Below are 25,204 nucleotides of genomic sequence, written 5' to 3' on the forward strand. Positions count from 1 at the left end.
TAGTTTCATCTGACTTGGTCATACAGAAGCGAACAAGTACATACCATGATGGGCCCCTCTTCTAGCCAATGAACCATACAATGCACTTCCTGCTCCTCACTTAAAGAAGCATAAACGCGCTGCTTGCAATTGATAGAGAACCATACGCGACACTTGCAGCTCCCGCAGAAGAGAGTTCAATGCACTTCCTGTCATTCCTGTGGAAAGACCGGCTTGAAATAGACCCAGTGGCCCCATCGCAGAGTTTGGTGCGCTGCAGTACATGCACTTCTGTGTTCAGCAGCTTTTATATGGGCAATTATTCTAGAAGCAGTTCAGCATGCGCAGCAAATACATAGTCTGTAGCCGGGGTAGGTTTAGATTAACGTATTTATTAAAATAAAAAAAAAAACACTTTCTTTGGCTGGAATGATTGATTAGTGTAAGCATACCAACTGATTGTCCATCACCTGAGATAATTATAGACTTCCCCCCATTCCGCAAGGATATCGAACTTGAGTGTCAGGTAGTGGCTCTTGCGGGTTCTGCCCCGGCTTTGGTTTATTAACTCAGTGGCAGTTCTGGCAGTTTGGATGGCAGGGAGGGCCATTGAGTCTGCACTTGCAGCCTCCGGATGTATCTCCAGAGCCCTAGAAGACAAAGCAGAAAACAACATGGCTGACTTCACAGTCTGCAGACCCAAACTTCTAGAGTCTCTTGCCGCCCCCTCACCAGCGTTTTATTCTCACCCTAACATATGTCTTCAGATATGTCAACTGACCTTCCTTTTACAGGTCTTCTCTTAGACTAGCCATATTCCCAGTCTGGTTTTCCAGGGACTGGCCTTTTACTAGCATGTCTTTCCTTTGAGTGGCCTTGCTCATAGCCCCTCATTTCTCCTACTTGCTGGTCCTCCAGCGTGCCTTTCATTGGCCCTTCTTTTTATGGTCAAATGGGCCACTCATTGTGTTGGCTATGCTCACAGTAGGTCTCATAAACCGGCTTACTCAGTAGTTCTATCCTTGCACCCACCTTTGGTCCCCAACGAGGTCCCTTCGTCACCCAGCAGATCTCCGTGTGACAGACTGCACATTTCAACCAATCACAGCCATCCTTCTTTTGGATAATGATCTGACACTGGGGGCAAAGCATAGCAACGCCTTGCTGCACCATCTCCTGTAAGGAATCACCAGAACAGACAATGAGTCCCAGAACAGCTTAAAAAGCAGCAAACACGCATACAGTGACAAGAGTTTTTAGGGCTACTTCGTCCAAAGGCCTGGAACCAGAAACATACAGATGTCATCTTTGTGATCAATGTAAGAACAAACGAGTAGTCAGAGTAAGCCAGTTAAAAATGTAAAACCACATTTCCTAAGGGCTTGCGTTGCCCTTGCAACACAAGCCCTTAATCTCTTTCATACTCATGACGGCCGTGCTGATGACGGCCGGGAGCAGTCATGACCACGCCCGCGATCGAAATGTTCAGCACTGCGGTGGAATTTGCGCTGCAGTGATGAGGTTAACTGGAATTTACTAAGCAATGCAAACCCAGCTTGAGTGGCTCTGCATGAATTAAAACTCCAACATACTGCAAGGCAGTGCGTTTTGCTGCCTTGCAATACCTTGCAGCAGAGAGGCGTTCCATGCGAGGAGTGTGGGCTTTCCCACTTATCCACATCCCTTGATTTTGGTGCATTCCCAAATTTGGAAAGAGTTGTAAACGAGGGAAAGCATCAAAACAGTATGCCTCCCAGACCCAGGTGTAATGAGGAGAAATGCCTTTATTTCTCCTGGTTACTTCCTTTTCCTATGTGTGATTCATTTTGCATCACACATGCAAAAAGGAAAATTTCTTAAGGATTGTTTTTGTGCAGAAGGTGGCCCTTCCTGCACAAACCAAATCCTGCTCATAACGCAGGCACAGTTGCACCATGTTGCAAGGATGCCTACATTGGCGCTAGGCTATGCAAGGAGGCCACCGAAATGCGCCATCAATTTGTAAATTTGGTGCATTTCTGCTCTCGCCCTTTTACTCAGCGCAGCTCATTTTCTTGCTGCGCTGTGCTGCCTTGCTGCGCTGTGTTGCATGAAATGTTAGGAAATTGCCCCCTTCTATCAGATTTCACATATATGGCAAACTGGAGGCTAATTTATGATCAAATCGTGCAAAAACATGGATGTCAACATGGAGATATGAGGACTACATTCATATAGAAGCTGGATTATCCTGGAATGACAAATCCGGCAAGCAGAACCACGAGATCCCTATTTGAACATGGGGATCGCTGTACTGCCAGATCAAAGGAGACCCAGAAGTACACACCCCAACTTGCTGATCCAACAAGTCCATCTATTAGAACAAACAGTACAAGGGATTACATACCCTAATAGAAATCAAGGACTATTTTTTGTTTGCTCTTGTCTCTTCCTCTTTCCCAATTTATTGGAAATTCTTACATCACAGGCAGGACCGCTAAAAAGCTTCCCAAGAGATTGTCTATTTCAACATTTTGTAACGGGTCTCCACGCAAGTACCGCCAGCTCGCACAGACCACACAAGCTACCCTTTCTTAGCCAAATATCCAGCTCTTGATTCATTTTTGTACATCACATTTTACGAGTTAAACACAGTCATGTACAATGATATAACATACTGGTGCATAAATACATCCTGGCTATAAGCCTCCAGTCTCCCCGTGACCCGAAACATGATAAATGCAAGTTTTCGTACAATGTCCCCCCCCCCCCCCCCCCTCCCACGGTGTATGCATTTCCCCAAAAGTCTGAATTTCCTCATCCAGTGAAGGAGCAGAGGCCTCCGCTTTTCCAGAGGAATCCCTTTGTACCGGGCCCAACCAGCCCAGCTCATGATTTTCAACCTACGGCAAGACACGTGCAAGAGCTTCTCCTGAATCTGCACCATCTTTGAGCTTGGTCTCCCTTTTTGTTATCTACTTTTGTGGAAGGGTGACTTTTTTTTACTTTGGTTTTCACAACTTTGATTGGCTAAATTTTTCCCGCTCTCTCCCCCCACACAATTCGATGAAGAACATGCTACATGCTATGCAGACAGTTCTAAGCATCTTCTCTGTGGCTGATCCTTGAAAGGTACGCGTGGTTTGTTTGGGGAACTCTATTCTTGTGAGTTGCTATCCTCAGTCAATGTCATAGGTATGCCAAGTACTGCTGCAGGCCATTGCTCTAACAGGAGAAAGCATTGCACATATAGGTAGAAGGATTTGGGAACAGGCTCATTAGCTGTATCAGTGCGGTCGTCAACAGAGCATCCATTCTGGTGGTAAATTTGCTAGGTATACACAGTTGTGAATATCCCTTGGTAGAGAACCACCAAGCCACAAGGCTCGGGGTTTCATGATACCAGATTACCTATTCCACCCTAAACAAGTCATAAGAGGACCAGGGTAAAGAACACCTGACTCATTCAGGTCGTGGGAGCATAACCTTCGAAAACATTCAGTAGTCCCTCTCAAATTCCTTTCACTGGAGGTTCTTTCGCTTCTGCCGAATCCAGTACTCAGCTACCAATGCTAGCCTGGATCCCATGCAGCTGCACAACTTGGCCTGAAAAAAATATCTTGTGAGTGTCAGGGGAAAAGAGCTACCACAATATCATTAATACAGGTAAACGCGTCCAACATGATGTCCTATTATTACTTCTGAACCGGACAATGTTGAAATATTTGCAGAGCTATGCCATCTTAGGCTGCTGGGAAGTTCCCTTTCTACACCACAGAAGTCAAAGAAGCCACCTTCCAACAGTTACAAACCAATAAAGACTTGGTAGGTACCTGAGCGAGACCAAGGCATGGCACACAATAGATCTGCTCATGAGTACATTATGGTCATTTGATGGCACAGCTGTATTTGTACTTTGCTCCAAAAAAGGCCTTGAAAAAGGTAAAAAGGGGTGGTGACAGGTAAATTCATGAGTTCCATTGCTAAAAGCTAACAAATGGCTGTCTTGGAGCTTTCACAGGCTCCCAAATGGTTTACGGCCACTAAAGAGAAACAATCTGCCGCCCTAATCAGTCTTCCACAAAGCACACATTTCACTCCAAACACAAGTCTATTTCCAATTCGACAACTTTCCTGAATTCACATGAACCCTCTTACAGTAGTTCAGTTCCTAATCCCACCAGTGATTCAGAAGCACCTATACCAGGGAAGGTCAACTTTTCTTTCAAACCTAATGGGGTTCCACCATTCAAGAGTAATAGGCAACAAAAATAATATCGGAAGGTTTCTGTTCCTCCTTTCACCCGTCCCCCCAGTGGTTTCTCTCCAGAATCTCAGGAATCATTTCCAGGCATTCTGCAGGGGATTCCAAAACACCAGCTTCTGCTACTGTTCTTACTCATTATGATCCATATTCCCTCTCCCTCGTTGCTCTAGCCATATGTCTATATAGCAGGGCTATTCAATCTTTTGATGAGGTTGTGATTTGTTTTTGTACACAAGCGTTGGCCCCTTGGGATTGGTCTCTTTCTACATGTTACATGTACACATCACTGCGTTTTCATTGATCGTTTGTATTGTGGTAGTTAGGGTTTGTGTGGTCATTTGATTTATATGTTTTATTTATGTATATGTATATATATATATACATACACACACACACACATATATATATATATATATATATATTGATATGTACGTTTCAATGTATTGTATATGTTATTTATATTTTTAACTTACAGCCCTGAAGAAGTCCTGCGTGACAGGACGAAACGCATTGGCTGTGGCTTTTAAAGAACAAAACAATAAAGAAGAAACTTTTTTCAATCAACTTGAGGATCATTCAATTCTAATTATATGTAATAATTTGTTTTTCTTCGAGTGGTGCAGCCCTGATCTAGTTTGCTTCTAGTAGCAATCAACTCATACCAGCTCAAGAGACAGAAGGGCTTGAGGTTGGGTTCTTCATTGTTCTCAAAGTGACCAGGAGAACTTGCCTATTTTAGACCACCATGACTCAAATCAGTTTCACCATGTGGACTTGTTTGACAATGGTACAGTTGCTACAAAGTCTAGACTGCATCATGAGGACTGGACAGCATTTGTTGACTTCCATCTTTTCATATCTCAATCTAGAAGGCATCACCAATATATAAGGTTTGCAAAACTGATGGTCACCACTAATGATGCAGAGTCCTCTCATATCAATATCATCAGTTCCAGGAATGCTCACAAAGGTGACCTCTATAGAGGCCTCATGTCTTTGTCTGCAGAAGTTCATTTATGCAGCCTCAAGTAGAGACCATTACAAAATTACTGTGGTGTGCAAGACCCTTCACAACTATGGTTTCTCCTTAACATAAAGGTCAGCTAGTCCTTAGACAAAGACTACAATTTAAAGGGAATTGTAATTGCTATGACCAAGGGAACTGCCAATTTCCAGTTAGTGAGCGAGACATCTCTCATACAAACAAGTAATCAATTCTATTTGAGACCTCAGACATCAACATGGTGGTTTCTGAGGCTGCTAGGTGCCTTCATCGTGTGCGTCCATGTGGTTCCTCTCACCCTTCCAAATTTGAAAGGCTTGTAACTCAATGTGGTCATTCCTGGGGCCAACTTCAAAATCTGCAGTGTAAGACAATTCTTATTTTATACCAAACTGCAGACTCTCTTACATAAGACCGCCAGGAAGTAAACATCAAAGAAGTGGTGTTGCAGAGGTGTCAAGAGTCCTAATGCAACCAAGGCGAATGGGCCTTTGGTCACCCAGCCTGCTGTTAAATGACAGCCATATCTATCCAAATCAGAGGCGCAGTGGGCTCCTCTAACCACAAGGCTCCGGTTCCACGTCTGCTGCTCTTTTTCATCTACCTATCATTCAACTCTCTTCTCTATCCCCTTCTCCTTTCCTCCCTTTCACATTCTCCCTAACCACTTCCACTTTTTCCCTCTCTTAAACTGACTCGTCTTTCTCTTTCCTCCTTTTCTTGCTCCCCTTAAACTTCGCCTCTTTTCTTTGCCCGTTCTTTCCTTCTTTACTTTCCCTTCATCCAGTCTCCTCTCTTTTTTCTACATAATACACTTTCGACCACAACCTCCCTTTATTATCACTGTCGTCTCTGATCCCTTCCTCCTTTCCACTTTGATTTGTAGCTGGTCTTCACTCGTCTCTTTCTCGGTGTTGTCTCCAACCTTAGTTCTTCCACTTCACTTTCTTCTCCATAGTTATTTTGCTAGTTCTTATATCTTCTTTCTCTCACATTTTCCTTTCCTTGCTACATTTAGCTCGAAGTCTTTTCGCTTTCTCACTCCTCTCCATTTATGTTATTTCTTTCTGTACACTCAAATATGCCTGTCAAGTTTTTAAGACAAAAATATGGAAGACATTTGTGCGATGTTGCAAACACTACTGGTGGGTGGATATGGTCTGGAGCAGTCGCCCGGGTGGATATTTTGGAACAGCGATATGTTTTAAAGCATGATGAACCTGTAATATTGACCAAAACCAAATCTAGTTTAAAGATGGGTTTACATGGAAGCTTGTCTAGTCTTTCCTGGGGTTTTTCTTTTTCCTAAGTAGGGACATATGATGCAGTCTAAAGCACAAGGGGTCAGTACCGGATTTGGAGATGTGGGGGTAAATGGTACTTTTTAAAGTACATTGCACTACTAACATTAACCATGAATAAGTCACTGTAGTGCCATAATTAAGATGAGTGCCATGTTTCGGATGGGTGGCAGAAATGACCAGACTGATGGAATATTTTACACCTCTGGCTGTCACTTCTGTGGAAATTAAATTTTCTTTGACAGGGATGGGCCCGGGGTAGAAGTTTTAGGGGCAAGCACCTCAAGGGTTCAGAATGCATACCAGGATGATCTGACAAGATGATAGGAGGGCTGGGCCAGGTCCTTCTGGATTAAGGATATCAAACCAACGTGGGATGTGATCAGCCTGTGTCATTAAGAGAGTTGTCACTGCATGCATTCCTGCCTCTTTCAGTAATGTTCAAATATTTACCCTACCAATGATTATACATTTATATAGTTAAAATTGAGTATTATAAACCAGGTTATACTACGGAATAAATAATGTTTTGTATCATTATGAAGTGCATCAATAAGGACGTTTAAGTGCACTAGAGGAGAATTTATATGACCTTGGCAGAGATACAAAGCTGATCAAATCTAAAATATTTTACAAATGTTTATATAAAGGTGAACATAATGGTAAGAAAGGATGTGTCCCTTAGAATAATGCCACAGATTGGGAGGCCACTTCCGCTCCACCAGATATTTATAAGTGAGGCAATGTCTTTATTCTTTTGATTTTATTTGGTAAAGGAATGTGAGCAGAAAGTGACACAGAGCTGGTGTAGTTGGGAAGTTGCATCCTTCTGCATCAGGTGGTGGAGAATAAACTCCTGGCTCTCCTCATTACTAAATTGCACGATCCTGGGAAAACCTTCTGTACCTCAGATGTCTGTTCCCGTTTAGGGTGCCTAAATGTGTCTAAGTGTGTTGTTTGCCCTGCAAGAGAATATATAGAAACTGTCTGAAAACAAATCTGAAACTTGCACACATTGGTCTTCAAAGATGTTGCAGTTAACTTTGGTAATGTCACATGTCACTTAAGATTTGCAAGTGGTTCCTATTTGGGAGGATAGAATGTATGCTTCCATCTTTCTTTGATTTCAAATAAAAGTGTAGAATGTTTGTATTGCAGTCCATTGAGGGCTCATTACAGAATCAGTTTCCCATGAGAAAAGACATTTTATTTCTGAGGGTTTATTAAGGCAACTCCTTTGATTTTCAATGGATCTAGTGATATGTATGTTTTCTATGAAATAAAGGTAAAACTATCTTGACAGCAGTTTTTGAAACCTCCAACCACCTTGGTCACTCTGCCGCAAAATGAAAAACTATGCTGGATGGAAGAGGCTGAGGGATGCTGCATCCACTGAGCTTGAAGAGAGTTTCTGCCATAGTCCGAGCCTGTCGGCCATTGACTCCAACACGGTCTAGGCTACGAGGGACCAGCCATCTACAAGGGCCATTTGCCATTCCCTTCTATGAGGAGTTGAAACCTCCAACCAGACATCATCTCAGATGTGTCTTGCTTGGCTGTGGTAACGGTTTTCCTGTGAACCCAGTCGCGTCCATTACTCCTTACCTGGCATGTTGGAGGCTTCTGACGGAGCAGAGTTGCTTTCACAGCAGCAACTTCTTCCTCTGCAAACCTGCCGCTGTACCACTCTGGCATTTGCCCAGGGGGCTGTAGGTTGCTTTCAGAGAGAAATGGCCTGCCGGGAACCAGCAATGCCACCATGGATTTATTTTAGCCGTGGTCTCCTGCACTGTGGGACTGGTTTCAGCTCTTTTCCAGGGCTGACTTTGGTATCCAGCTTGGCTCTTCTATCAGCACACGTGTTGCATCGCCTGGATACCCTCTCAGGTGACTAGTGCGCTATACGTATCAAATAAGATAACACTTAGGGCAAGCGAAGGTGGCTGTAGAAGCCGATCTAACTGCTTGGCATCCGCACATGACCTGACATACCGGCTGGACCCTCAAGATAGAACTTCGATGCAACCTCCGTCCCTTTCATTGAATGCAGCGACAGTACACTAAGCACATCATGGCTTTGTGCCTGTAACTCAACAATTCCGCTATCAGGCTTCTCCTGTCTAGAATCAGCTCGACTAGCCATACAGTGACTGCCATAGTGTTTTAAGGGTACCTGTACATTTAAGCGGGAGCTGGTGTTAAGCACGGAAATCATAAAACACCAGCAAACTGTGGGTGACTTTACAGCTGTGCTCAGATTTCCACTTTGATGTCTCACTCACTCTTTTCTCTCCAACTTCCTTCTTCCTTTTCCATCTCTTTCTTTCCTTTCTTTCCGTCCTTCATCCTTTACTCTCTATTCTCGTTCTTAACTTTGGTCATTTGTACCTTCTTTTTCCATTTCTGTCCCTGCTGATCTTTCACCCATTTTATCTTTTGGTTGTTCCACTTGCTTTTTGCTATATGTCTTCCATCCATTTTCACACCCTCCCACCAATTCTCTTATTTATTTATGTCTCAGGCACGTCTTGCCTCGCGGACTGCTGGCCTCATTTTTCACCTCCTTTACCTTACTCCCTTTTTATCCTCTGCCTCTTTTTTTCCTCTTCCTTTTCTCTTTCCTCTGCCGTCTTCCCCCTAATAAGCCCCCTGAACACAGCCTACGCCTGGTTGTTGTTTCATGGCAGTCTCTTTTCTGTGTTTGTCTGAGCCTGACTGGGACCCATACTACTCTCTCTGACAGTATTTGTTCCCCCAAACTCAAAAGGAAGGGGCCACACAGAGCCAGGCACCCGGGTAAAACAATTTATGTGTAAATAAACAGCAGCAGGTACAGATCCGAATAAGCCCCTCCAACCTCAGGGCACCGGTGCCGCTGCACCAACTGCACCACTGATAGCTACGCCCCGGTCTCAAAGGTCAATTTTTCCTCAGCCCGCGGTCTCTTTTATAACAATGACACCGGATTCTTGGACTGTGTGCAACCCAGGAGGCGTAGCTCCTTATAAATCACCCCAAGCTAATAGCTAACATCCTCAGACTGAAGGGGTTTTATTTCATTTCTGTAGGGGGAAGCTGCCCGAGTCCCTACAGATAGCATAGAAGCCACCTTCTATTAGCAGAAGCAGGGTGGGTCAAAGGTCTCACTCCCTGTGTCAACTGGCTGGTTGGGTGAGGGATGGGAGATTCAGAAGAACATATTTCTAATGCTTTTTCAACTAGAAGAAAAACAAGCATTAGCAATGCCAATAGGACTGGATTTAAAGGAATGCTGTATGGTAATGTGAAGTATTACAAGTAGATAGCATAAGAATGGATATTGTTTTGTATTGTAATTGCATTTATATAGCGCTTGCTACCCCTGACGAGGCATCAAAGCACTTTTTAGGCGAGTAGCACGCTACTCCGGAACGTTGAAATATGTATTTGTGTCGAAGAATGATAGAATATTAATGGTGTAGTTTAACCCCTTCCACATTGATGACGAGCTCAGCTCGTCATGAGGTACACCTCTCGTACGCTCATGACGAGCTGAGCTCGTCATGAACCGCGGGATTTCGCGATTCCCAGCGCACAGCGGGAAAACGCGCCGCGCGCATGGGGTTAAAAGGTCTGGAACAAGTTGCAATGTCAAGTCAGACCCAAATATTAACATAGGTTAATGACTGCCCTCCTTCCATCCCTGCTGCTGTCAGAGAAAAACTTCATAAGTTATGTAGTTATCAAAGCACTTTAACAGCATTCCAGTGTCATGTTTGTGCCCCTGAAAGTTCAAGCTTAGGCAGCTGGACACGTAAACAAAATGATCACAGTTGTGTGGAGGGCAAGCACTTTTTTTGTGGAAGCACACAACTTTTGCCTAATAAAAACATGTACTCCTAGTTCCCAACATGCGGGTGGAGCTAAAGTCCCTCTCTAGTGATGCTCACATAATTATCTGCCGACAGCTGGCCTGTCAAGCCAGAACATAAAAAGCTATATGCACCCTGATCAGGCAGATTGTGCCATGCTCTTCATCTCAAGAATGGCCGATGAATCAGTAAATCAATCCTACAGTTTATTTGTAGCAGCTGGGGGGTTCCCCAGTTCATTTTGCGCCACAGTAAATGAAGGAATTACCTAAAGGGTGCTATTCAACTGCATAGGTCCACAAATCAGACTTTCGGCTTACAACACTAAATCACAGGATTTTCCTAAACGTGAAAAATTGCTAACACACCAGACATGATGTGCACTGCACCTTACTGGCCGAGGCATATTTGATTTTATGACCTCGTTTTGCTCTTCAACAACTTCATGGAATTTCTTCAGGTTTCAGATCTTCTGATTCCACAGGAGGGGCAATGATTCTCAATTTCTGCTAAACTTTGCTTAAACCTATTTCACTACCTCAAAAAAACATAAACAAGACAGCACAATATTCGAATGTCATATATGTCTCCACAGGCCGCTCCTGCTAATCTTCAACAACATGAATTGAGCCTTGCTTTCGGTGCGATCCAGGAATCTTCGGTTTAACAGAGGTTACAATGATCTATCGTGAAGCATGGGGTGCCAAACATTATTACAGGTGCACCCCACGTTCCAAACATCCCCTGCATCAGCATTTTAAGTTGAATACTCCCTTCCCCCTAAATCTCCAAGCCACCAGTGCCTTTACTGCCTCCTTTTCTGAACCTCTTGGAGCAAGATTTTACTGAAACCTTGCCTAGGAGGGTGCAGAGTATTTTTGTCCCCGAAAAAAGTTTTGCAAAGTTCCCAATTTTAGCTCATAAGCATCTGGCAAGATTGAATAGAAAGGAAGTGTGCATGGAGGACTCTGGTAATGATAAGGGGCAAGGCCAGGGTGTGGCCACATATGGACACTGGCCTCTGGTCTGTGCCCCGATGCCTATGGATTGGTTCCACTTTAAACTGAAAGGACACCCCATTTGTTTGAAGGAAAGGAAGTGGAGGATTCAGTTACTATGAAGAGTAACAGATCTTTTCTTGGTTAGGAGAAGGCATTTCTGTTCAAACAGTAAGGATGTAATAGTTATTTAAGCAGAGATGTAACTGCTGGCCTAAGGGCCTGATGCAAAGTTTGGCTTTAGGGAAATCTCAAATTTATGGTGAAAGTTCTAAATCCGGAGGCGGACCCAACAGTAGAATTTCTACGAGCAGAGAGTAAGCACTTACTAGAGCAATCCAATAGCAACCCTAGATCAGGCCACAAATTGCCAAAATCTGTTTAACCCCAGTGAAGACTCTGCGGTGTAAGATCCAAGTATGCGTGACAATTACTGCTGTAAGCCTTTAGCGTCCACACTATTGAAGGCATATTACACAGTACATTGAAAATGTGCATAAACGTGGTAGACAGCGCTGCTGTCCATGATCTGAGGCTAATAATCCAGTGCTACTAAACATGCTGTTAACCCTTACTAACAAAAAAGGCTTATTTGGTCCTAAAGATCATGGCAAATACAGCATGGTCTCAAACATTTCTTAACGGAGTAAAATCCTTGATCAAAATGTCATCAGTTACAAGATTTTGTGAAGTCCAATAGCCCAGTCGAGCTTCAGACTAATATGAGCAACAGAGTCCGAAATAAGTGACATGAGTGCGGGCCACCCATCACACTACAGAAGGATCTGCCGGCAGCCATAATTCATTTACAGCTGTTCACAGCACACAACATACTAAACCACCAGGCTATACTCGCACACCTGCAAGAAAGCGCACCACAATGATCTGAAAGGAATATGCTTCTTACCAGTATGCATCTGTTCTTGGCATGTAGGGCTGCTGATATTCACATCTTATGCATAGATCGCCGCCTAGTGTTGGGTCCGGATGATTGCACATTGTTGTCCTGGAAGAGTCTTCGAAGTATCACGAGATAGGTGGCTCCTCCCCTGGACTACAGTGCGCATGGGCATCCTCTCCATCCTCAGATTGTTTTTCGCCATTGTGGCAGGGATGGAGTATGATACAGTAAGTGATGTCCATGCTAGAGAATAATTGTGAGTGCTACAGCTGCGACAGGCACCGGGGAGGAGGGAGGGCGATGTGAATATCAGCAGCCCTACATGCCAAGAACAGATGCATACTGGTAAGTAGCATATTCCGTTCGAGGCATTTGGGCTGCTGAATTCACATCTTATGCATAGAATGTATAGCAGTCCCCTCTTAGCGGCGGTTGCCTGTGCCAGCTGCAGCAGTCTGAAAAAGAGTTTTGAGTACAGCCTGCCCTACAGCTGCCTGCTGTTTGGAGTGTACATCTACGCAGTTGTGTTTGGTAAATGTATGTATGGTAGTCCATGTGGCTGCCTTACATATGTCTTCTAGAGGAATGTTTCCTAAGAAAATCATGGATGCCCCTAACTTGCGTGTACAATGAGCTCGTGGGGGAACTGTTAATGTGCGTTTAGCTTTTTGATAACAAATTTGTATGCACTTAACAATCCATCTGGCTATACCGGATTTGGAAATGGGGTTGCCTTTGTGTTGTGGAGAAAAGGCAACAAACAGTTGTTTAGTCTTTCTGAAAACTTTTGTTCTATCTATATAGTAGAGGAGAGCTCTTTTAACGTCAAGGGTATGTAGAGCTCGTTCTGCCACGGAATCTGGATTAGGGAAGAATACTGGCAGTTCTATAGCTTGCTTGTTGTGAAACTGGGACACCACTTTTGGCATAAATTTAGGGTTAGTGCGCAGCACTACCCTATTAGCGTGAATTTGTATGAACGGCTCCTGAATAGTTAGGGCTTGCAGCTCACTAACTCTTCTGAGTGATGTAATTGCAACTAGGAAAGCCACTTTTCACGTTAGGAATTGTATCTCACAGGAGTGTAGCGGTTCAAAAGGTGGTCCCATTAGTCTGGTAAGAACCACGTTGAGGTTCCAGACAGGTGAAGGTGGGTGTCTAGGAGGAATGATTCGTTTGAGTCCCTCTAGGAAAGCTTTAATAGCAGGTACCCTGAAGAGGGAAAGGTGTTGCCTGTTTTGGAGATAAGCTGCCACTGCAGCTAAATGGATACGAATGGAGTTGTAAGCTAGATTGCATCTGTGTAAATGTAGGAGGTAACAGATGATGTTCTGAGTAGATGCATCTAGCGGATTTATGTCATTATTGTTACAATAGATGACAAACCGTTTCCACTTCGCCGCATAGTATGCCCTGGTGGTAGGCCTCCTTGCCTCTTTGATAATATTCATACAGTCGGGGGCAAGTTTAGGTAACCAAACTCTACGACCTCAGGAGCCAGATCGCAAGGTTCAACTGCTGCGGATCGGGGTGCTGAATGTCGCCATGGCTCTGTGTTAAAAGGCTCGGTGTTAAGTGCAGCCTTTGATGAGGAACCACGGAAAGTTCTAGGAACGAGGTGTACCATGGTTGCCTCGCCCATGTTGGAGCAACTAGGATCAGCGTCATTGAGTGTTGTCGCAGTTTGCGTGCCACTAGTGGTATGAGCGGGGCTGGGGGAAAAGCGTACGCAAACTTGCCTGACCAGTTCATCCATATCGCATTGCCCTGAGACTGCGGGTGTGGAAATCTGGCGGCGAAGCTTTGGCATTTTGCGTTTTCCCTTGTGGCGAACAGGTCTATTTCTGGGTGACCCCACCGCTGGAAGTATGGCTGCAGCACTGAGGGGTGTATCTCCCACTGGTGTATCTGGTGGCTGTGTCTGCTGAGCAGGTCCGCCATCTGGTTGTCCTTGCCTGGGAGGTGTTCCGCCATGAGGAAGATGTTCCTCTGAATGGCCCACTTCCACATACTTTGCGCTAGATGAGACAACTGTGGAGAGTGTGTCCCTCCCTGCTTCTGTATGTAGTACATGGCAGTCATGTTGTCCGTCCGGACTAACACGACCTTGTTGCACAAGTGTACTTTGAAAGCTTTTAGCGCAAGAAAGATTGCCCTCAGTTCCAGCAGGTTGATGTGCATCCGCCTCTGCTGTGTCGTCCATAGTCCCTGCACTGTGTAGTGGAGGACATGCGCTCCCCATCCTAGAAGAGATGCGTCCGTTGTTAGCACTATTTGTGGTACAGGCTCTTGGAACGGTCGACCCTTGCAAAGGTTTTGTGGTTTCCACCAATGCAGAGAGGTGTATGCCCGACCGGTCACCAACACTAGGTCCTTCAATTGTCCCTGAGCCTGGTTCCACTGCCGTGCTAAGCACTCTTGGAGCGGACGCATGTGTAGTCTTGCATGAGGGACTATGAAGATGCAGGAGGCCATCATGCCTATCAACTGCATAAACACCCGTGCCGTGAGCGAGTGTTGTGGTCTGAATTTCTGAATGAGTAACCGCATGCTGTTGATTCTGGCTGAGTTTGGCTGCGCCTTTGCCGCCAGAGTGTCTATGGTGGCTCCCAGGTACTGCTGTACGTGGGCTGGCTGAAGATGAGACTTTGGGTAGTTTAATGAGAATCCGAGGCTGTGTAGGAGGTGAATAGTGCGGGACACGTGGCTGGCACATTGCTGGGCTGACTTCGCTTGGATGAGCCAGTCGTCCAGATAGGGGTAGACGTGAACATGGTTTCTCCGGAGGTGTGCAGCCACTGTCGCTAGGCATTTGGTAAACACCCTGGGGGCTGTGGTCACCCCGAAAGGCAGTACTTTGAACTGGTAGTGCTGGTTTTGGATGGTAAACCTGAGATACTTCCTGTGTGCTGGATGTATAGGTATGTGGAAATATGCATCCTTTAAGTCTAGGGTAGCAAGGAAATCTCCCTGACTGAGTAGTGGTAGAACTTGCTGTAAAGTGAGCATGTGAAAATGTTCTGACAAGATGTATTGGTTTAGGGGCCTGAGGTCTAGTATTGGCCTGAGAGACCCGTCCTTTTTGGGGATTAAGAAGTACAGAGAGTACACCCCTGTACCCCGTTCTTGTATAGGGACGAGTTCTATGGCCCCTTTTTGAAGCATGCTGATAACTTTGTGCTGCAATAAGTCTATGTGCTCTGCGGACATAGGACGGTGTTTTGGGGGTATGTTGGGTGGAGTGGATGTTAGCTCCAGACAATAACCATAGCGAATGAGTTGTCTTACCCACCTGTCTGTGGTAATGCTTTCCCAGACTGGCAGGAACTGTTGCAATCTGCCCCCGACCGGTGTTATATGGTCCGGGGGCAGCGACAAGGCGTCACTGCTTAGTATTGGCGGAGGATCTGGTGTTGTTACTCCCTCGTCCTCTGCCTTTAGTGCTGTTGCCACGGTATCTCAGACGTGAGTCCCTTGCTCAGGTATGCTCAGACGTGAGTCCCTTGCTCAGGTATGCTCAGACGTGAGTCCCTTGCTCACTTGGCCACTGGATTCAAGATAGCCTGGCTGATGAGGATTATGAATCCGAAACCGGTCCCAGGATGCTTGTTTCCGGTCCATGGAAGACATGGCTTGGCAGTTCGGGCTGTACTGTTCCCATGAGGCACAGGGTCAGACTGATTTGCATATAGCCATGTTTGAAATGGGGTGGCTGAGTGGGCTAAAGAATGGTGATGGATTAAACCCAGATCAGTTGACTGGGGGTGAGTGTTTGATTAGCTCAAACGCTCCGTCCCTCATCCCCTTTTGTATCGCTTTGTTCGCCCTAAGTGTGGCAGGGTATGCTCAGACGTGAGTCCCTTGCTCACTTGGCCACTGGATTCAAGATAGCCTGGCTGATGAGGATTATGAATCCGAAACCGGTCCCAGGATGCTTGTTTCCGGTCCATGGAAGACATGGCTTGGCAGTTCGGGCTGTACTGTTCCCATGAGGCACAGGGTCAGACTGATTTGCATATAGCCATGTTTGAAATGGGGTGGCTGAGTGGGCTAAAGAATGGTGATGGATTAAACCCAGATCAGTTGACTGGGGGTGAGTGTTTGATTTGCTCAAACGCTCCGTCCATCATCCCCTTTTGTATCGCACGGTATCCACCTCAGCTTGTTTTAGTATAGGTGGACTGCGTGTTCCCTTTGTTGTATTGAGTCTGCTGGGACGCCTGTCCTCTAGAAGCTCCTCTGTTATTGGAGCGACGAAAGGAACCACCTCTGAATTGTTGAGACTGCAAGGCCCCCATAGATTTGGCTGTCTCAGTGTCTTTCTTAATTTTTTCTAAGATGAAGTCTACATCTGGGCCAAATAAAAAATCAGGGTTTACAGGCTGATTTAGTAAAGTTGTTTGAATCTCTGGTTTGAATCCTGAGATACGCAACCAAGCATGCCTTCTTAGCATAACACTAGTGTTGATGGCCCTGGCTGTAGTGTCAGCTACGTCCAGCGCACATTTAATGGAAGCGTTGAATATGAGTTTCCCTTCCTGTATTAGTGTTTCCGCACCTTCTTTGTAGGCATCAGGCAAATGTTGTAGCAGTTGCTCCAGTGTGTCATAATGTGCCCCATCATATCTGGCTATTAGGGCCTGTGTGTTGGAAATTCTCCAGATATTAGCTGCCTGTGCAGCCACCCTTTTCCCAGAGGCTTCTAACACTTTAGACTCCTTGTCTGGAGGAGGAGCATCACCAGTAGTTTGGGAGTTGGCACGTTTACGAGCATTGGAGACTACCAAAGAGTCCAACGGCAACTGTCCCCTAATGTATGTAGGGTCCACAGGCGCCGGTCTGTATTTCCGTTCAATTCTGGGGTAATAACCCTTGCTCTTGTGGTCTCCTTAAAAATGTCTCCTGCGTGTTTGAGGACACCTTTTAACATTGGCAATGTCTTAACGGATTTCTCTGAAGTGGAGAAAGTGTCAAATAAGAAACCCTCTTCAATTGGGTCAGCATGTATGTCCACATCATGATTATGTGCTGCCCTCTCTATTAGCGCGCTAAATGCCGCTGTATCCTCCGTGGGCGAAGTCTTTATAGGATAAGAGGGAGTATCAGGGATAGGTTGTGACTCCCCCTGGTCAGCAGTGTCTGTCCAGGTTTGAGCCTGTTCATCTTGATCAGTGTCCGCAGGGTAACTACATTGATCCTCATAGTTGTACCCTAGCTCCTCAGTAGAGCGTGTGGGTGAGTATGCATAAGTGTCCTGGTCATGGCACTGCACACTTTCAAAAAGAACAGGTGATGTGGAAGAGTCCCTCTTCTTTTTTAGTGGAATTTTATAGGATTCCATTGGATTTTCCGACCTGATTTTTCGTTGATAAATAGTAAGAGTACCAGTGTCGGCGTTGATATGGAGCTTCGACTGTTCATTATAGGAGGGCTCCTGATACACAATGCTTGTTTCTTGAGGATGACTCCGTTTGCCAAGTGTCACAGTTTTGGAGTGTTCGATCCCTTTTTTTGGATCGGTAGCCTTAGGCCGTGCCGTTGGGGGCAGTCCGAATTTTATCGGCTGTTGCTGTCCTGGCGCCGATATGGGACCGACAGACCTTGCCTTGTCGTCGTGCGTTTTACTGTGCGTCGACTTTGGTGTTTGCGTTTGAGGTGCGCTTTTTTTCGTCGAATCGACTTGCTCCTTCGAGGCACTTTTTGTTTTCGGCTCGAGGGCTTTGACGAGCTGTTGTTTTTCGACTCGGTGCCTCGGTTCGAGGGCCTTCTGAGAGTCGAGTCCCTTGTTTACGTTGCTGTCCGTCGACGCCGACCTCGTCGGTTCGACGTGTTTGGCTTTAGCGAGGGTCTTTAGCGCACCAATCTTCGGTTTGACACCCTTTGCGGTTGACCTTTTAGGGTCGTCGACAGTTGTCTTCGACGTCGATTCCGATGTGCTGACACTCTTCGATCCGATGGCTGACTTTATCAGTTTCGGTTTCGAATGTTCCTCGGTGGCTTTCGGTTTCGCTTTTGTTTGGGCGACCGATGGCTCCTGTGACGTATTCTTAGCCGGGCCGAGATGCGGGGCTATAGAATGTTTAATATGATCTTGGCTAAGGCCTTTTGGCGATGCCTCGACCCCTCTTCGACGGGTTGATCTTCAATGACGTGCTCCTCGTCTTCTCCATAGTAGATGGAGTCGTGGTCTGAACCTGGATCCGACGTCTGTTCTGGATCCTCAGTCTCGACGACCTCATCGTCGTCTTCGTCGAAGATGTTTACCGGGTCGGGCGCTGGCTTCGGCATCCTTTGTCTTGCTGCACGTCGGAGCCTAAGCGTCTTCTTTGACCAGAACCGAGCACAAGCTAGACAGTTGTCCTCGTTGTGGTCTGGTGATAAGCACTTGTTGCACACCGGGTGTACATCGATGTGCGGGTATTTTGAATTACAAAGGGTGCATCGTTTGAACGGGCTCCGTTCCATCGACGATCGGGCCTCTGGTGTCGAAAAGGCCACGCCGGGCTCTTCGACGTCCGGCTTCGAAATAAACCGGAAGAAGAACTCGCCACCGATCGAAAGAAACAATACCGACGACCCCGAAGGCCTTTTGGCCTTTTAGAAAAGTTTCCGAACTGGAGTTAAGAATTAATATGCTACTTACCAGTATGCATCTGTTCTTGGCATGTAGGGCTGCTAACATTCATATCTGATGCATAGATCGCCGCCTAGTGTTGGGTCCGGATGATTGCACATTGTTGTCCTGGAAGAGTCTTCGAAGTATCACGAGATAGGTGGCTCCTCCCCTGGACTACAGTGCGCATGGGCATCGACTCCATCCCCAGATTGTTTTTAGCCATTGTGGCAGAGATGGAGTGAAACAGTGTAAAGGATGTCCATGCTAATGATGAATATAGAGAGAGTATCTGCAGCCGCTACGGGCACCGGGGAGGAGGGCGGGCGATATGAATGTTAGCAGCCCTACATGCCAAAAACAGATGCATACTGGTAAGTAGCATATTCAGTTCGAGGCATGTGGGCTGCTAAATTCATATCTGATGCATAGAATACATAGCAGTCCCTCCATTAACGGCGGTTGCCCGTGCCAGCTGCAGAAGCTTGAAAAAGTGTCTTGAGAACAGCCTGTCCTACAGCTGCTTGCTGTTTTGAATGCACATCCACACAGTAATGTTTGGTAAATGTGTGTGGTGTAGACCATGTGGCTGCTCTACAAATGTCTTCTAAGGGAATGTTCCCCAGGAAAGCCATGGAGGCCCCCAATTTGCGTGTGGAGTGCGCCCCTGGGGGTATTGTTAAAGTGCGTTTAGCCTTTTGATAACAGATTTGAATGCACTTAACAATCCATCTGGCTATTCCTGCTTTGGAAATGGGGTTGCCTTTGTGCTGTGCTGAGAAGGCAACAAAAAGTTGTTGTGTCTTTCTAAAGTGTTGTGTTCTGTCAATGTAGTACATTAGCGCCCTCCTAACGTCTAATGTATGAAGCATTCTTTCTGCTACTGTTTGTGGGTTTTGGAAGAATGCAGGCAGGTCAATAGTTTGGTTGAGATGAAACTGTGACACCACTTTAGGAAGGAATTTGGGGTTAGTGCGGAGCACTACCCTGTTGGAATGTATTTGTATGAAGGGCTCTTGGATTGTGAGCGCTTGCAGCTCACTAACACGTCTGAGCGAAGTAATAGCAATGAGAAAAGCCACTTTCCATGTGAGAAACTGAATCTCGCAGGAGTGCAGCGGCTCAAAAGGTGGGCCCATCAGCCTAGTGAGGACCACATTGAGGTTCCACACTGGAGCTGGTGGTGTTCTTGGAGGAATGACTCGCTTTAGTCCTTCTAGGAAGGCTTTAATGGCAGGCACTCTGAAAACAGAGAGGTGTTGCCTATTCTGGAGATAAGCCGCTATGGCGGATAAATGTATCCGAATGGAAGCGTACGCTAGATTGCATTTGTAAAGATGTAACAAATAGCAGATGATGTTAGGAATGGATGCATCTAGCGGGTTGATCTTGTTGTCTGCACAGTACATGACAAACCGCTTCCATTTAGCTGCATAGCAAGCTCGGGTAGTGGGCTTACGTGCCTCCATGCATTCCGGAGGCAGGTTGAGGTAGCCAAATTCTAAGACTTCAGGAGCCAGATCGCCAGATTGAGCTGTTGCGGATCTGGGTGCTGAATGTCGCCATGGTTCTGCGTCAAGAGCCGGGATGTGAGATGCAGCCTTTGATGCGGTACCACGGAAAGTTCTAGAAACGTGGTGTACCATGGTTGGCGTGCCCATGTTGGAGCAACCAGGATGAGAGTCATCGAGTGTTGCTTTAGCTTTCTTGCCACCAGCGGAATGAGAGGCGCTGGGGGAAAAGCGTACGCAAATTTGCCTGACCAGTTCATCCATATCGCATTCCCTTGCGATTCTGGGTGAGGGAACCTGGCGGCAAAGCTTTGGCATTTTGCGTTTTCCCTTGTGGCAAACAGGTCTATCTGTGGATGACCCCACTGCTGGAAGTACGGGTGGAGTACTGATGGATGTAACTCCCACTCGTGCATTTGATGGCTGTATCTGCTTAGCAGATCCGCCATTTGATTGTCCTTTCCCGGGAGGTGTTCCGCCATGAGGAAGATGTTCCTCTGAATGGCCCACTTCCACATGCTCTGAGCCAGACGAGACAGCTGTGGAGAGTGCGTACCTCCCTGCTTTTGGATGTAGTACATGGCTGTCATGTTGTCCGTCCGGATCAACACGACTTTGTTGCACAAATGTACTTGGAAGGACTTCAACGCCATGAAGATTGCCATCAATTCCAGGTAGTTGATGTGCAACGTCTGCTGCTGGGTGGACCACAGTCCCTGCACTGTGTAGTGGAGCTCATGGGCTCCCACCCTTGGAGAGATGCGTCCGTTGTTAGGATTATCTGGGGCACTGGCTCTTGGAACGGTCGGCCCTTGCAAAGGTTGTGTGGATTCCACCAATGCAGAGAGTTGTATGCCCGACCGGTCACCAACACTAGGTCTGTCAGTTGTCCCTGAGCCTGTGTCCACTGATTTGCCAAGCATTCTTGGAGCGGGCGCATGTGCAACCTCGCGTGCGGGACTATGAAGATGCAGGAGGCCATCATGCCTATCAACTGCATGAACACTCTCGCTGGGAGGGAGTGTTGTGGTCTGAATTTTTGGCACAGCGACTGAATGCTGTCGATTCTGACTGGGTTTGGCTGAGCCATAGCAGTCAGGGTGTTTATTGTCGCGCCCAGATACTGCCTCACATGGGCTGGTTGAAGGTGCGACTTCGGGTAGTTTAGCGAGAACCCCAGGCTGTGAAGGAGCTGAATAGTGTGGGACATGTCCGCGGCGCACTGTTGTTCCGACTTTGCTTGAACAAGCCAGTCGTCTAGGTACGGGTAGACATGTATCTTCTGTCTCCTGAGGTGCGCCGCCACTGTCGCCAGACACTTTGTAAACACTCTGGGGGCAGTAGTTACCCCGAAGGGCAGGACTTTGAACTGATAGTGCCTGTTTAGAATGGTAAACCTGAGGTATTTTCTGTGGGATGGGTGGAGTGGTATGTGGAAATAAGCATCCTTGAGGTCCAAGGTTGCTAGGAAGCCCCCTTGATTGAGCAGGGGAAGGATTTGTTGCAGTGTCAGCATGTGGAAGTGTTCTGACAGTATGTACATGTTGAGGGGGCGTAGATCCAGAATTGGTCTGAGGGATCCGTCCTTCTTTGGGATGAGGAAGTACAGGGAATAGACCCCCGTGCCTTCCTCTTCCACTGGCACGAGCTCGATTGCGCCTTTTTGCAGCATCACCAGTACTTCCTGCTGCAATAAGTGCAAGTGCTCTGCCGACATAGGACGGTGTCTTGGGGGAATGTTGGGAGGAGTGGATATCAACTCCAAACAGTAACCGTACTGGATAAGTTTTCTCACCCACCTGTCCGTGGTGATGGACGTCCAGACTGGCAGGAACTGCTGGAGTCTCCCCCCGACCGGAGTGGTATGGTCGGGGGGCAGTGACAGAGAGTCACTGTTTGTTGGCGGCAGAGGAGCGGGAGTTGTTGTTTCCTCTGCCTCTGCCCTTGGCACTGTTACCTCTGTAACCCCCTCTACCCTGCTTGGGGTACGAGGATTGTGCACCACCCCTCGCGTATTGTGTCTGTTGACCCAATTGTCCTCTGGTAACACCACGTGCTCCTGAGCGACGAAAAGTGTTTCCCCTGAATTGTTGAGACTGAAGCGCCCCCATGGACTTAGCAGTCTCGTTGTCCTTTTTAATTTTTTCAAGGGTGGTGTCTACATCTGGACCAAACAGGGTGTCAGGATTGACGGGCTGGTTGAGGATTGTAGTTTGGATGTCAGGCTTAAATCCAGATATGCGAAGCCAAGCTTGTCGCCTCAACATGACGCTAGTGTTAATCCCCCTAGCCGCTGTATCTGCCACATCAAGTGCACACTTTATTGCAGCGTTGGAGATAAGCTTTCCCTCTTGTATGAGAGTTTCGGCTGCTTCTTTAAACTCATCAGGTAGGTGTTGAAGGAGCTGTTCTAGGGTGTCGTAATGCGCCCTATCGTATCGTGCCAATAGTGCCTGCGTGTTTGCGATACGCCATACATTGGCAGCCCGCGCTGCCACCCTCTTGCCCGATGCCTCAAGCACTTTCGACTCCTTGTCTGGGGGAGGAGCTTCACCCGTTGTTTGGGAGTTTGCCCTCTTGCGGGCATTTGCGACCACCAACGAGTCCAGGGGCAACTGTCCTCGAATATATGCAGGATCTCCAGGTGCTGGCCTGTATTTTTTCTCGATACGTGGGTTCACCACCCTTGCCCTGGTAGGTTCCTTAAAGATCTCTGGGGCATGTTTAAGGACACCTTTAAGCATAGGAAGTATTTTAACTGTTCTCTCCGAGACGGAGAAAGTGTCAAATAAAAAGTCTTCCTCTACCGGGTCAGCATGCATGTCCACATTATGATTTGCTGCTGCCCGTTCGAGTAAAGCATTAAATGCAGCAGAATCCTCCGTTGGAGATGTACGTGCCCCAAAGCCTTGTGGATCATGTACCACCTGATGCCCACTTTGGTCCCCAGCGTCGCCATATGAGTCCTGCTGAACATCAGGGTCATTGTCCACTGGGAAATTGTATTGGTCCTGTTGGTCATCATCATCCCCTCCTGATTGGTTTGGGGAAGGCGATGGACTCCTTCTCGGTGGTGGCAGAATAGGCTCAACAAGTAAAGGAATGTCTTGTGCCGGCCTCTTCTTCTTCAGTGGAATAACATACGATTCCAGTGGTTGGGAAGTGATTTTCCTTTTATAAAGGGTCAATTTCCCTGTGTGGGCATCGATGCAATGCGCAGATTGCTCCTCAGAGGCAAGATATGGATCCGAGAGGCCTTTTGGTGTGGACGGATCCGACGGTTTTGGCACCGACGTGGTTGCGAAGGCCTTTGGGGCCACCTTTGGTGGCAGAGTGTAAAGAAGCTTGCTTGAGGACTTCTGAGGTGTGTCCACCGATTTCGGAGCCGATGGCGTGGAAGCCGGGGACGACAATGCCTTTTCCTTTATACGTTTAAGGGAGTCAGTAACCTGCTTCGTAAAGGAGGCAGAGGGTTTCGGAACCGACGGCCGATCTTCGGTGGCGTCGGGGTTGTGTGGTGTCGACGGTATTGGCGTCGACGAATCTTCGGCCGCAATGCTTCGGGGCTCCGTTGAAGGCTTTGGCGCCGATGCTGCAGATCCCGCATCCTTGTGCCGATGCGTTGAGCCAGCGGCCTTTGGGTCGTGGCCTTTAGTCGACTTTGGGTCGGCCGTGCGTTTACCGGACAGCGTCGTAGCAGCGCCCGAAGGCGTCTCAAGAGGTTTAGGTGTCCGCGCCGGAGCAACCTTGGTCGACGGCTGGTGGACGGCCTTCTTGGAGGAGGGTTCTTTGTGCACCTTCTGCGGCGCTGTCGACTCAACAGCCTTCTTCGACTTTTGTGGGCCGGAGGGCGACGGAGTCGATGAAGGAGCAGGCTTTGTTAATTTTTGTAGGACGTCGGCCATCTTAGGTTTTGTCGAGTCCGTAGGTTTCGGTTTCGTTTTCGACTGAACGTCGGCCAACTTGTGCCCCGTAGGATCCGAAGGTTTCGGTTTCGATACGGGCAATGGCGGCTCCGCTTGAGTGTCCGTGGCCGGGCCAGAAGGCGGGGCCGGGGAGAGCGGTGCATGGTCGTGGGTAAGGCCGAGTGGCGGACCCGTGACCTGAGCCTCAATAACGTAGACCTCGGGGCATAGCTCCTCCTCTGAGCTATCTTCCACGGCCCCATAAACTTCTTCGTCGTCCCCTACCTCCTCGACGTATTCAAGGTCTGGGGCCTGACCTCCGATGTATTCCTCTGGATCGGCTAGGACCTCCGTCGACGGTGGCGAAATCTGGAGATGATGGCTATCGCCTTCCTCCTCGGGGTCGCCGAATATGTTGTCGGGTGCCGGGGTCGCTCGCTGGGCCTCAAGGCGCACCGCGCGCCGAAGCTTGAGCGTCTTCTTGGACCTGAACTTGGAGCAGGCCATGCAGTTTTCTTCGTTGTGGTCCGGCGAAAGGCATTTATTACAGACCGGATGCACATCGATGTGTGGATATTTGGATCCACAGACGGGGCAGAACTTGAACGGGCTCCGCTCCATGTTAAGTTCGTCGGGTCTTGCTGCAACGAGAAGGCCTCGATGTCCGAGGAGTTACTCGACTCCGGAGATATCCGGCTTAGAGAGCCGGACGACGCTCGAGACCGTACGCAAACAATACCGACGCAGGTAACGAAGGCCTTTTGGCCTTAAGATGAAAGTTTATCGGTTCCGACACGGAGACGTCGAAACCACATCCGAACCCAATGGCGGAAAAAACCAATCTGGAGATGGAGTCGATGCCCATGCGCAGTGTAGTCCAGGGGAGGAGCCACCTA

At 47.4% G+C, this 25,204-nt stretch overlaps 1 protein-coding gene across 1 annotated transcript in view; it reads right to left on the reverse strand.

The window, feature by feature from the left end:
- Nucleotides 1–355: 355 nt before the first annotated feature.
- The window catches only part of RBCK1 (RANBP2-type and C3HC4-type zinc finger containing 1), a 193,928-nt gene continuing 169,079 nt past the window's right edge, over nucleotides 356–25,204 (reverse strand). Inside the window, exons 12-13 of the mRNA XM_078651729.1 lie at nucleotides 1,012–1,155; nucleotides 356–629 (exon numbers count right to left, since the gene is read on the reverse strand). Coding sequence (XP_078507855.1) covers nucleotides 549–629; nucleotides 1,012–1,155 — 225 coding nt within the window. The 3' untranslated portion in view covers nucleotides 356–548. The remainder of the gene's footprint in view (nucleotides 630–1,011; nucleotides 1,156–25,204) is intronic.

This window comes from Lissotriton helveticus, chromosome 7 (assembly GCF_964261635.1).
Source record: "Lissotriton helveticus chromosome 7, aLisHel1.1, whole genome shotgun sequence".
Taxonomy (NCBI): Eukaryota; Metazoa; Chordata; class Amphibia; order Caudata; family Salamandridae; genus Lissotriton; species Lissotriton helveticus.